The sequence below is a fragment of the Callospermophilus lateralis genome, chromosome 13 (genome assembly GCF_048772815.1).
Source record: "Callospermophilus lateralis isolate mCalLat2 chromosome 13, mCalLat2.hap1, whole genome shotgun sequence".
Taxonomy (NCBI): Eukaryota; Metazoa; Chordata; class Mammalia; order Rodentia; family Sciuridae; genus Callospermophilus; species Callospermophilus lateralis.
The window spans coordinates 58,834,053-58,844,931 of NC_135317.1; the positions used below are offsets into that span (position 1 = coordinate 58,834,053).

Sequence of the window (10,879 nt, forward strand, 5' to 3'; positions counted from 1 at the left end):
GGCCTCTGCCAGCGCCTCCGGTGTGAGTGAGGGGGCCTGCGGGGTCCCGCCTAGGAGCCACCCCGGCGACTATCCGGTTCCGGAAACTGTCGGGAACTCTCAGGATCCGGCTTCTTACTCCTGTCCTTCCGTCAGCAGCGTCACCTGGGTCTTACTGGGTTTGTGCGGCGGCCGCTGGGACTCGGGAGCCAGCCACCATGAGCGTGGGTTTTATCGGCGCTGGCCAGTTGACCTGTGCCCTGGCGCGGGGCTTTACCGCCGCAGGTGAGCGCGCGGAGGCGGGAGGCGGATTCATTCCCGGGAGGACTGGGCTGGGAACCGCCCTTCACCCCACCAGCATGAATGAATGAGTGAATGCGAGAATTTGCGTATCATGGGGTCGATGAGACTGTTTTTAAGTGGCGAGTCATTTTATATCCATCCGCGTAAGGGATTAAGTTGGTGTCGGAGACTGGCACTGTGAGAACAGCTGTGCGTTGTGATCTGATCCCAGGAAAAGCATGGCCACGGGGTGGACAATGAGTCCGTTGAAAAGTCTTGTCTTCTGCAGGCATCTTGTCGGCTCACAAGATAATAGCCAGCTCCCCGGAAATGGACCTGCCGACGGTGTCTGTGCTCAGGGTAAGTGGGATGGAGGGCTGTGGGGAGGAGGGTGGAGACTCAGGAAAAGGATAACCTGAAATGAACTGAGTCAGGCTGCCCCTGAGCCTCTGCGCTGGTCTTTGGGTTCCCAGGAACATCTCAATCCTTCCATCTTCTGTGGAGCAGCTTAGGGTACTGGTGAAACTAGTCTTGAAAATCAGGATCGGTCCGGTTTCCCCAGTGTTGCAAGGCAGGAGAAAAAAGTTTTATTTGAGGGGTAGGAGGGAGAGAGAGAGAGAGAGAGAGAGAGAGAGAGACTCCTCCAGAGAGGAGGGGTTCTAAAGCTGGTGCCCCCTAGGAATGGGGGTGTCCTGCCAATTTTAAACATTTTAGGTTTCCTTTCTGCTCATGCCCCCTCCTCCTCTTACCTTGCCTGTGAGACCAAAAGGTGCAGTGACCAAGGATCTGGAAAGGAGCTGCCCAAGGGACATCCATTAACCACTCCTTGCTGGGAAGAACAATCCCCTGTAGGCAGGTGACTTTGGCAGCTGGTTGGAGAAGGGGGTATTAGCATTTTATTTCCTTTTGAATCAGCTCCATCTTCCAATTCATTCATTCATTATCTACACTGACTGTCCTTTTGTCCCAGTTTCAGTGGGAGCCCCTAGGCTGGGAGACTTGGGGTCAAATCCAGACCCTGAGTGCTAGAGGCAGGTGTTAGAGGATTAGCTGAGGTAATTATACATGGGTGCATATATATACACATATAGTAGGTGCCCAAGAAAGACTTGTTTTTCTTTATCAATTAGTCCTGTGATTTAAAGTAAGCAATGACTGTGAATCTCTCCTTCCTCATTTATAGTAGTTGCTTTGCTGCTGTCCTAAGACATGAATGAACATGTTAGCAAAGAACCTGGGGAATTAGAAGTTTCTCTCTCACAAAGCATAATAGCCTGTCTTCTTCCAAGACCTTGGCAGCATGGTAATGGATGGCTGAGGAGACAGGTGGCCTACAGTGTCTAGGCAGTGTCTGTGTGATGAGTGTCTTCTAGCCACCGCTGAACCACCACGTAGAGGCTGTGCAATCTGGTGAATATGTGCAAAGTGGCTGGGGTTGGAATAGGACCTGACCCAGCTCTGCTCCCAACCCCTGGGACTAGATTTCACTTTTCCCGTTTTACTGTGACACTTTTCACCATGGAGCATTCTCACCTGGCAAGGGGGTGCCTTGGATGCCAGAAGATTGGTGAGGTTGAGGGGACAGCCACTTCCTGGCTACCTTGGTGAAACTTTGCATGTCCAATTCCTGTGCTTACTTGTCCAGTAGCAGAATGGAAAATTTTATGTCAATTGGGGTGGAATCCTGAGGGGACAGGGCAAGGAATTCAGGGCTGCAGCTGGCAGAGTGGGCTTAGCAGGGTTTCAGCTTCTCCTTGGAGGGCTTGGATTTAGCCAGGCTCCCCAGCACTGTTAGCTTTGCTGTCTCCTCTTACAGAAGATGGGCGTGAACATAACCCGCAGCAACAAGGAGACCGTTAGGCACAGTGATGTCCTGTTCCTGGCTGTGAAGCCACACATCATCCCCTTTGTCCTGGATGAGATTGGGGCCAGTGTACAGGCCAGGCATATTGTGGTCTCCTGTGCAGCTGGTGTCACCATCAGCTCTGTGGAAAAGGTACCTGTCTCACTCCTGATGCCCTTTGTGTGAGGAAAGGGTGGCCTGGGAATGGCAACTAAAGGGTGGGTGCTGGTGGAAATTATGGCCCTCTGTCTTGTTGCAGAAGCTGATGGCGTTCCAGCAGGCCCCCAAAGTGATTCGCTGCATGACCAACACACCTGTGGTGGTGCGGGAGGGTGCCACAGTATATGCCACTGGCACCCACGCCCTGGTGGAGGATGGGCAGCTCCTGGAGCAGCTCATGAGCAGTGTGGGCTTCTGTACTGAGGTGGAAGAGGACCTGATCGATGCCATCACGGGCCTTAGTGGCAGTGGACCTGCCTATGTGAGGCCCTATCTGCTCAGTCGACCTTCAGGGAACCTAGGCAGCTAAATGGGCTGGCAGGCAGTCTCAGGCTGGGGAATAGTGCCTACATCTTGGGCATGGCTGACTGATGAAGAAAGCTGACCACTGGAGCTAGTTCCAATCATCACAAAAAAATAGACCCTGGGGAGGGCCTTGTGTCTGCTACCCAGGGCTCAGTGAGTATCTCCACAGGCGTTCATGGCCCTGGATGCATTGGCGGATGGTGGGGTGAAGATGGGTGTGCCACGGCGACTCGCAGTTCGATTAGGAGCCCAGGCCTTACTGGTCAGTGTCTTTTTCTCTGCACATTTGGGACCAGGGTGTGCAACGGAGGTTCTTATGGGTCACTGAGCTGGGGATGGGCTGGTTTGGAAGTTGGCATAGGGATTGGCAATGAATAGTGGGTGTGGGGAGGTCTGTCCCACCATATACCAGCAGTTTCCTACCCTCATGCTCTTTCATGCTGTAGGGCGCTGCCAAGATGCTACTGGATTCAGAGGACCATCCAGGCCAGCTCAAGGACAATGTGTGCTCCCCTGGCGGGGCTACCATCCATGCCCTGCACTTCCTAGAGAGTGGGGGCTTCCGCTCTCTGCTCATCAATGCAGTTGAGGCTTCTTGTATCCGAACACGGTGGGTATGTCTTGCTGTCCTCTGCCCCAGGCTCTCCACTCTCAGCCTACCCTGGACAGGGCTGGGCTGGGCTGGACTGCGTCTTGCAGTCCTTCTGTCTTAGGTCTTATCAGCAGTGCCAGAATGCACTTATTAGACCATGACTTATTAGACTTAGCCAAGTGTCTGCATGCCTCACTTCACTTAATTCTTACCACAGTTTTGATAACTGGGATTAACTTTAATTTATAGATGGGGAAGTTTAAGATCAAACAGTTAATAAGTGATGGAGGCAGTATTCAGCTTCATCTCTGACTTTTTAAAAAATGTCTAGTTCTTTTTAGTTATACATGACAGTAGAATGTATTTTGACATATTATACATACATGGAATATAACTCCCCGTTCTTGTGGTTGTGTATGTGGTTGTGCATGACTTGGGGTTTTACTCGTTATGTGTTCATATATGAATACCTTTGATTCATTCTACTGTCTTTCCTATTTCCATCTCCCTTCCCTTCTTTGCCCTTTGTCTAATCCAGTGAACTTGTATTCTTCCCTCACTCACCCCTTATTGTGTGTTAGCATCCCCATATCAGAGAGAATATTCAGCCTTTGGTTTTTTGGAACTGGCTTATTTCATTTAGCATGATAGTCTCCAGTCATTTCTGACTCTTTTTTATTTTAATTTTTTTAAGATGTTGATGGACCTTTATTTCATTCATTTATTTATATGTGGTGCTGAGAATCGAACTCAGTGCCTTACACACGCTAGGCAGGTGCTCTACTACTGAGCCACAACCACAGCCCCATCTGTGATTCTTAAGCCCTGTAATTTTTCACACTTTCTCCCTCTCCGTATGGTCATGGATACCACTGGAGTGCTATGTTTAGCTTGGATCAAATGAGGTAAATAAGACAAACCCCTACTTAGTTAAATACTAAGAGGCTGAGGGGAGCATTTGGTTTAGGGTTCTAATATTTGGTTTATCAAATTTCGGGTCTGAGGCTCTATGGATAGGGAAGATTTCATAAAGCTCTTGCTTTAAGATTTATTGCCTTCTTTCAACCCTTTTGGGATTTTGTCTGCAGAGAGCTGCAGTCCATGGCTGACAAAGAAAAGATCTCTCCGGCTGCCGTTAAGAAGACCCTCCTAGACAGAGTGAAGCTGGAGTCTTCCACAGTGTCCACACAAACCCCCTCCAGCCCAGGAAAGCTCCTGACAAGAAGCCCAGCCCTGGGAGGCAAGAAGGACTAAGGCATTATCTGCCTTCATCTCTGTGATCCCAGAGCTTGCCTGACGGGTCTTGACCCCTATTCCCTCCTTCAGCTGCAGGGAGGGGCCAGCTCAGGTGGTTTCAGGTCCCTCTGATAAACTCCTTAGATCTATTCAGACTAAGCTGCACTAGTTGCCTCTCCTGTGCTATGGGGGAAGATGCTCTGAGGGGTGGTGGTCAATGCTGGAAGCCAGACACATTCCTGTACACCTCTGCTCATAGAGTAGCTGATTCCTGAGTCAGTGCTTAGCTGAGGGGGAAGGTCTGGGGAGGACTTCAGTTGGTGTCCTTCTGGAGTTTGATATCAAGACAAAGAAGCGAGAAAAAAAACATGAAAGGCCCATCTGAATTGATACATGGAAAGGAAATGAGCAATTTAAAATTATTACAGTTAATCAGAAGTTGTGGTATTAGGGGCTGGAGTGTAGTTCAGTGGTAGAGCATTTGACCAGTAATGGTGAGGCCCTGGGTTCCATCCCCAGCATCACAAAAAGAATTTTAAAAAAGAAATGTATAGTATTAGATGATACTTATATTTAACTATAGCTTCATAGATGTGCCATTTAGAAAGTGTTATTCAGTTCTAAGTGCTGTAATAAAGTTTATTTTATATTATTCTGTTTTTCTTTTGCTTAGTCTTATTTTGTTCTAGAGAATGTGAGGCCATTACTAGTCCCTGCCTGTACTGTCCAAGAGCAAGAGTTGCAGATGAGAAGTAATAAGTATAATGATTACTCCAGCCCTGGTCCCAGGGTCAGGGACAAGATGTTGTGTTCTAGGATGGGCAAAGTTAATGGTAGAGAAGAACCAGTGGACCAGGTGGGGTGTGAGCAACAGTCCTAGACACAAAGGAGAAAGCTGTGGAAGTTGTGGGTCAGGAGCCATGCTAAGCCTGTGATCCCTGCCACTGTCCTCTGAGACAGGGACTCCTTTTCTTCACTTGGTAGGAGATGCTGAGGTCTACAGGGGAGAAGCTCCTTATTCCTAGTTGTGCTGCTGGTCAACAGTGGGTCTTTTGTTCTTAGCCACTGACTCTCCAGTCTCCCAGAAGCTGGGGCTGGTTATGCCATCTACACAACCAAACTGAGCCTGCAGCTTACAGCCTGTTGTCTGTGGCTCACATACTGAGCCCTGTATAAGGGCTCCTAGGAACAATCTTCCTTTTTTTTGAAAAGTGCAAGCATTGGCAATTATCATCAGCTTAGAATTGCTCAGCAGGCCGAGACAGGAGAATGGGAAATTTTGAGTCCAGCCTGGGCAACTCTTGAGAGCCTGTTTCAAAATAAAAACGGCTAGGAATGTAGTTCAGTGGCAGAACACTTACCTAGCACGTGTGAGGCCCTGGTTTTAGTCCATAGTGTGGCCAAAAAGAAAATAGGAAATGGCAATAACGTGTTGGAAAGGATGTGGAGTAATTAGAATTCTTGTGTATTGCTGTTAGGGTTGTGAAATGGTGCGGCCACTTTGGAAAGCTGTCTGACAGTTCCTTGGTGATTAAACAGAGCTACCATAGAACCCATCAATTCCACTCCGAGGTATATAACCAATAGAAATAAAAACATGTCTTTAAAGAAACTTGCACATGAATATTCATGGCAGCTTTATTAATAATAGCCAAAAGGGGTTGGAGGTATCATTCAGTGGTAGAAAACTTTCTTAGCATGCATGAGGCCCTAGGTTTGATCCCAGCACTGAGGAAAAAAAATGCTAAAAGGTAGAAAAAAGAAATCCAGGCATGGTGGCACATACCTATAATCCCAGCAACTCAAGAGGCTGAGGGGCAAGTTTGAGGTGAGTCTCAGCAACTTAGCGTCTCAATAAAAAGGTCTGAGGATGTGGTTCTAGGTTCAATCCCCAGTACCAAAAAAAAAAAAAAATCTGTATAATGAAATGTCATTTGATATGTGCTACATATAGAAACTCAAGAAAGGATGGGTGAAAGAAGCCAATTACAAAGGACAATTATACCTAATTAAAATACATTAATTAATTTTAAAAAAGGACAGTTACTTTATGATTCTACTTACTGAGGTCCACATCTGATGCCAAATTCTGTCCTCTGCATCTGGCCTGCTGGTAAGCTATCCAGGATGACAGAAATTTGTCCCCTTCATCTTCCTTTCCTTCAATCCCTGCAAAATCACCCACTTCCTTGGCCTAAATCCACCAACATAGATTTACTGAGGACCTACTAACAGCAAGCTTATGTCTTGGCACATAGTGGGGAGTGGAAGCGTCCAAGCTTCCACCTGGTATGGTCAGGGCCAAATTTGACTGAAGGTGTCTGGTGCCCTGGTCCTTTTCAGGGAGAGATGAGAGAGGACCATTTTCGGTCTACCCAGGACTTCAGGTCTGCCTGGAGGTGCTGACAAGCACTCAGGACTTCCCCTCCCAGCTGCACACCTCACATAGCTGACCTAGTCAGGGTGGCAACTTTCTGAGGTAGTCAAGGGAGCCCACAATTTGTTAGGCCTGGACAGAGGTTCTAGAGCTTATCTCAGTCCCACTAGAAACCTGAGCCACCAGGAACCCCCTGGATATCTCCTACAAGAGCTGGCATTGGGACCTAGCACAGTCTTTCTGCTAAGTATGTGCTGAATGCTCCTCTGTGGCAAGTGCCCTGTGGCGCCAGGGTGTGGCCTAGTTGGTAAGACTGTCCCAGTTAAAAGTTGCACAAGACCCAAAAACAGATGTGGACACACAGGAGATGTGGCACCCATGGGAATGAGTGAAGGCAGCATGCAGAGGGCCAAGAGAGTAAGGAAGTGTTTTTGTCTTTTCACCCCATCTTGGCCACATGAGAATGGGCTCTGGGCCTGGAACATTTCCTTACCAAGACAGAGTGTTCACAGTTGTAGCTGGACTTGTTACCTTGTGTGGGAACACAATTCCTGTTTAAGCCTTATTGTGTATATTTCTTTGGTTAAGTATATGTATTGTATGACACATGGCCAACCCCACTGCTATATCAGTTCCCTGGGATGAGGGAGCAGGGTCCTCCTGTGGCATAGAGGGATGAGTGCAGGCCAGTGTCCCTGGATGGTTGCTGGGAAGAAGTCTCTGGCCAGGAGGGACCAATGCCCACCACCAAAACTGATTGTACCCTGTCTTATCCATGAGTAAAGCCAGGCCGTGTTCTAGCCAGTTCTTGACTAGTTGTGTTTTCCTTGACAAATTCAAGAACAAGAGGCAGTGAGTAGAAATGCTAGGATTTCTGGGCTGAGATTGTGGCTCAGCGGTAGAGTGCTCCCCTAGCACAGGCGGGACCCGGGATCGATTCTAAGCACCACATAAAAATAAAGGCATTGTGTTGTGTCCATCTACACCTAAAAAATAAATATTTTTAAAAAAAGAAATGCTAGGATTTCTGTTCCTAATAACAGGTAGCACTTGCCTAACCCTGACTGGCCACCTGTTCCCTCCCTGCCCACCCTCTCTGTTCCCAGTTCTCTGATTCCTCTTCCTCTCTGGACTCCTAGACAGGCAGGCCTAGAGCAGCCCTCATCCCTATTTCATGGTGGACTTCCTCTCAGAGCCCCAGAAAAACATTTTCTGATCCATTGTGTATTATATATTACAGGAGAGTATCCATTTTAATCTCCTGTATGCAGGGATAAAAACTTCTGCATTCATCTTTTACTGATAGTTCCTTTGGGACATGGAATTGAGGTTGACTTCTCACATGATTTTTTTTTTCATCTGATCTCATGACTTATTTATTTTATTTTAGATCATTTGTTGGTTATAATAAGCAGACATGAGAAGGTAGTTAAAAGATTGGACAATTTTTTCCATGGCTCTCTACTCTGTACACTATTCGGGAACACATACACACCCACCTCCCTGCATCCCAACGTGTTTGTTACTAGGCAACGCTCTCCAGAGAGCTGCTGGAGAGTCTCCTGAGCCCAAGTGCCTGGCTGCACTTTCCCTCACTATTTCAGGCCTTTTTGTGTATCTAATCAAAAAACTTGCGAAGCCTTGACCTGTGCTCCACTTTTACCAATAAAATAGACAGAACATAGAAGTGGATTTTGTGAGGGCTGGGGTGTAGTTCAGTGGTAGAACGCATGCTCAACAACATGTAGGAGGTCCTGGGTTCAATCCCCAGCACTGGGAGAAAACAATGGATATTGTGGCTGTTAAATTAGTAGCATTTTGAAGATGAAATGCATTTCATTTCAAGGTCCAAGGCAGTGTGGGTATTATACTACCTTATATAGGAAAGGGGGGAAAGGGGGGCTAGGGTTTTGGCTCAGTGGTAGAGCACTGCCTAGCACATGTGAGGCACTGGGTTCGATCCTCCGCACCACATAAAAATAAATAAAATATATTTCAAAAGTGATGGGAAGTACAACATTGTATAAGAAAATTCTAGAAGGATACATAATAAACCAATCAATAAAAAGGGGCTTCCTTCAGCAGGGTGGTGGTGTGGGGCTCAGGAATATGGTATGTTGGGGAAGGACTGGAACAAGACTTTTCATTATATCTCTTTTGGTACTATATTGATTTTAGGAATCATATGAAGGTATTACCTGGTCACAAAATACATTTGGAACACCTGCCAGGCTGTCTCAGCATGAAAGAACTTCCCCTCCTGTCTTCCCCACCAAGGCTGGGGGTTTGGCTCAGTGGTGGAACACAATACTTTACTGTATAGTAGAGTTTTTGAGTTGACAAGAATCTGTCATCCATTGCATCCACTAGGATTCCCACAAAGATTCTAGGAGGTAAGGACAGGGGTTGGTATTCCCATATCACACATGAAGAGCCCAATATGGTTTTCAAAGGTTACTGGGGAGCTAGCAACAAAACTTCAGAGTCCAGATCCAAATCCTCTTTCCAATTTTCCCCCACTAAATTCACGACGAGTTCTCGAGGACAGCATAAAAATGCCACTTAGGCGACCAGCAGAAGTAGGAGGTAAGGTTAGATGGATCACTGCTGCCCAGCCTGGTGGATACCTGCTTCCTTGCCGCCACGGAGAAATTTTCTTGCCACTAGGGGGCACCAGGCGCCAACCACTGAACCTGGCTGTAGCCACAAATTTCCAGAAGCCTGGGAGAAAGATCAGACAGTTGGGCTAGGTGCCAGATCTGTCAGTGCTGGTCAGAGAGGTAAGCTCCTGAATGAATTATCTGCTCCCTGTCAGCAGCCTTTGCCGATACCCTCCCAGTCTCCAGCAGGCAAAGCAGGAGGGCAACTTTCCTGACTGTCCACAGACCTGGGTCCGTTTTCCCGAGTACCTGCTAGCTCAGGGACAAGAGCACCATCAAGTATCCATGGTGCCCAGAACTCTCATAGATCATCTGATGCAATACACACAAGTCTTTCTCAGGAAGCAACTTTGAAAGTCAGATCACTTACTACCCTTGACCTTGAGTGAATTCCTCAGCCTCCAGGAACTTATCTGTAAATTGAGGGTGAGTCCCCACCTGGGGGTGGGGGTGCTGAGAATTAAATGAGATAAAGTACTTGGCTTGATGTCTGGCAGGAGTGAGATCTAATAACCTAAAGTTGCTGGTGTTAATATCATCATTAAGGAATCTGAGGCTCAGAGAGACTAACTTGTCAGGTCCCAGAGCCAGGTCTCAAAGGAACCAGTCAAGACCTTGATCTGGCTGGGCCCATGGCCCTTGTTCCCTGCAGCACTGCTGGCTCCAGACTTGGGGTCTTAGTTGGGGGACTTGGGGTACTGGCTGGGGGACTTGGAGTACAACCCAGGGCCTCATGCATGCTAGGCAAGAGTTCTTCCACTGAGCCACATCCTCAGCCCCACCTACTTTCTTTAATTAAGGGAAATAAAGGGAAGCAAGCATTTGTTGAGCTCCATTTCTAACCTTATTATCCTCCATTCTTTAAAATGCTCCCTCAGTCTAAACCCCAGACCCCTCTTTACCTGTACATCCCCAATTTTTGCTCACCCCTCTTTTTCCACCAGAGACACTTTCACCTTATCTTCTGTGCAAAGTGCATCAGACCCTCATCTCCCACCCCAAAATGCAGAATCAGAATCTCTGAAAGTTCCATAAGAGAATCTGCCCCTCAGCCAGATGTGGGAGCCACTGCCTGGCTCTGCCCTCAGAGGCTTGGCAAAGGAGGTGGTGTCGGTTGGGGTCTGGAAAGATAAGAGGGAGTTTTTCAGCTAGAAAAAAAGTAGTACAGGGGAATGAGTCTAAGAATGACCCCCAGGGATGGCACTGCCTGTGTGTAGGTGCAGCGGGCAAACTGTGACCAATGTGGGTAAAATCTTTCATCTGGTAAAGATTGAAGAGTGAATGGTGTGGAGGTGACTGGGTGACAGGAGAGCCTGGATCATGAAGATGCTAGACTTGGCCCATTGGAAGGCAGGAGCAGCTACAGGAGGTTTTTTAAAAACAGA

General features: G+C 47.6%; 1 protein-coding gene across 1 annotated transcript; it reads left to right on the top strand.

Moving 5' to 3' along the window:
- On the top strand, positions 1-4,576 carry Pycr2 (pyrroline-5-carboxylate reductase 2). Its single transcript, XM_076873025.1, has 7 exons — positions 1-264; positions 551-621; positions 2,078-2,257; positions 2,364-2,585; positions 2,799-2,891; positions 3,076-3,239; positions 4,310-4,576. Exons 1-7 carry the CDS (start codon positions 198-200, stop codon positions 4,473-4,475), a joined length of 963 nt encoding a protein of 320 aa, XP_076729140.1. The 5' UTR covers positions 1-197; the 3' UTR covers positions 4,476-4,576.
- Positions 4,577-10,879: the final 6,303 nt, after the last annotated feature.

What these genes read in the sequence shown, in the direction of transcription:
- Pycr2 (XM_076873025.1), top strand. Translation starts at nt 198, where the DNA reads ATGAGCGTGGGTTTTATCGGCGCTGGCCAGTTGACCTGTGCCCTGGCG. An exon ending in CCATCAGCTCTGTGGAAAAG is followed by an intron (nt 2,258 to 2,363) that starts GTACCTGTCTCA and finishes GTCTTGTTGCAG; the next exon opens with AAGCTGATGGCGTTCCAGCA. An exon ending in GTGGCAGTGGACCTGCCTAT is followed by an intron (nt 2,586 to 2,798) that starts GTGAGGCCCTAT and finishes GTATCTCCACAG; the next exon opens with GCGTTCATGGCCCTGGATGC.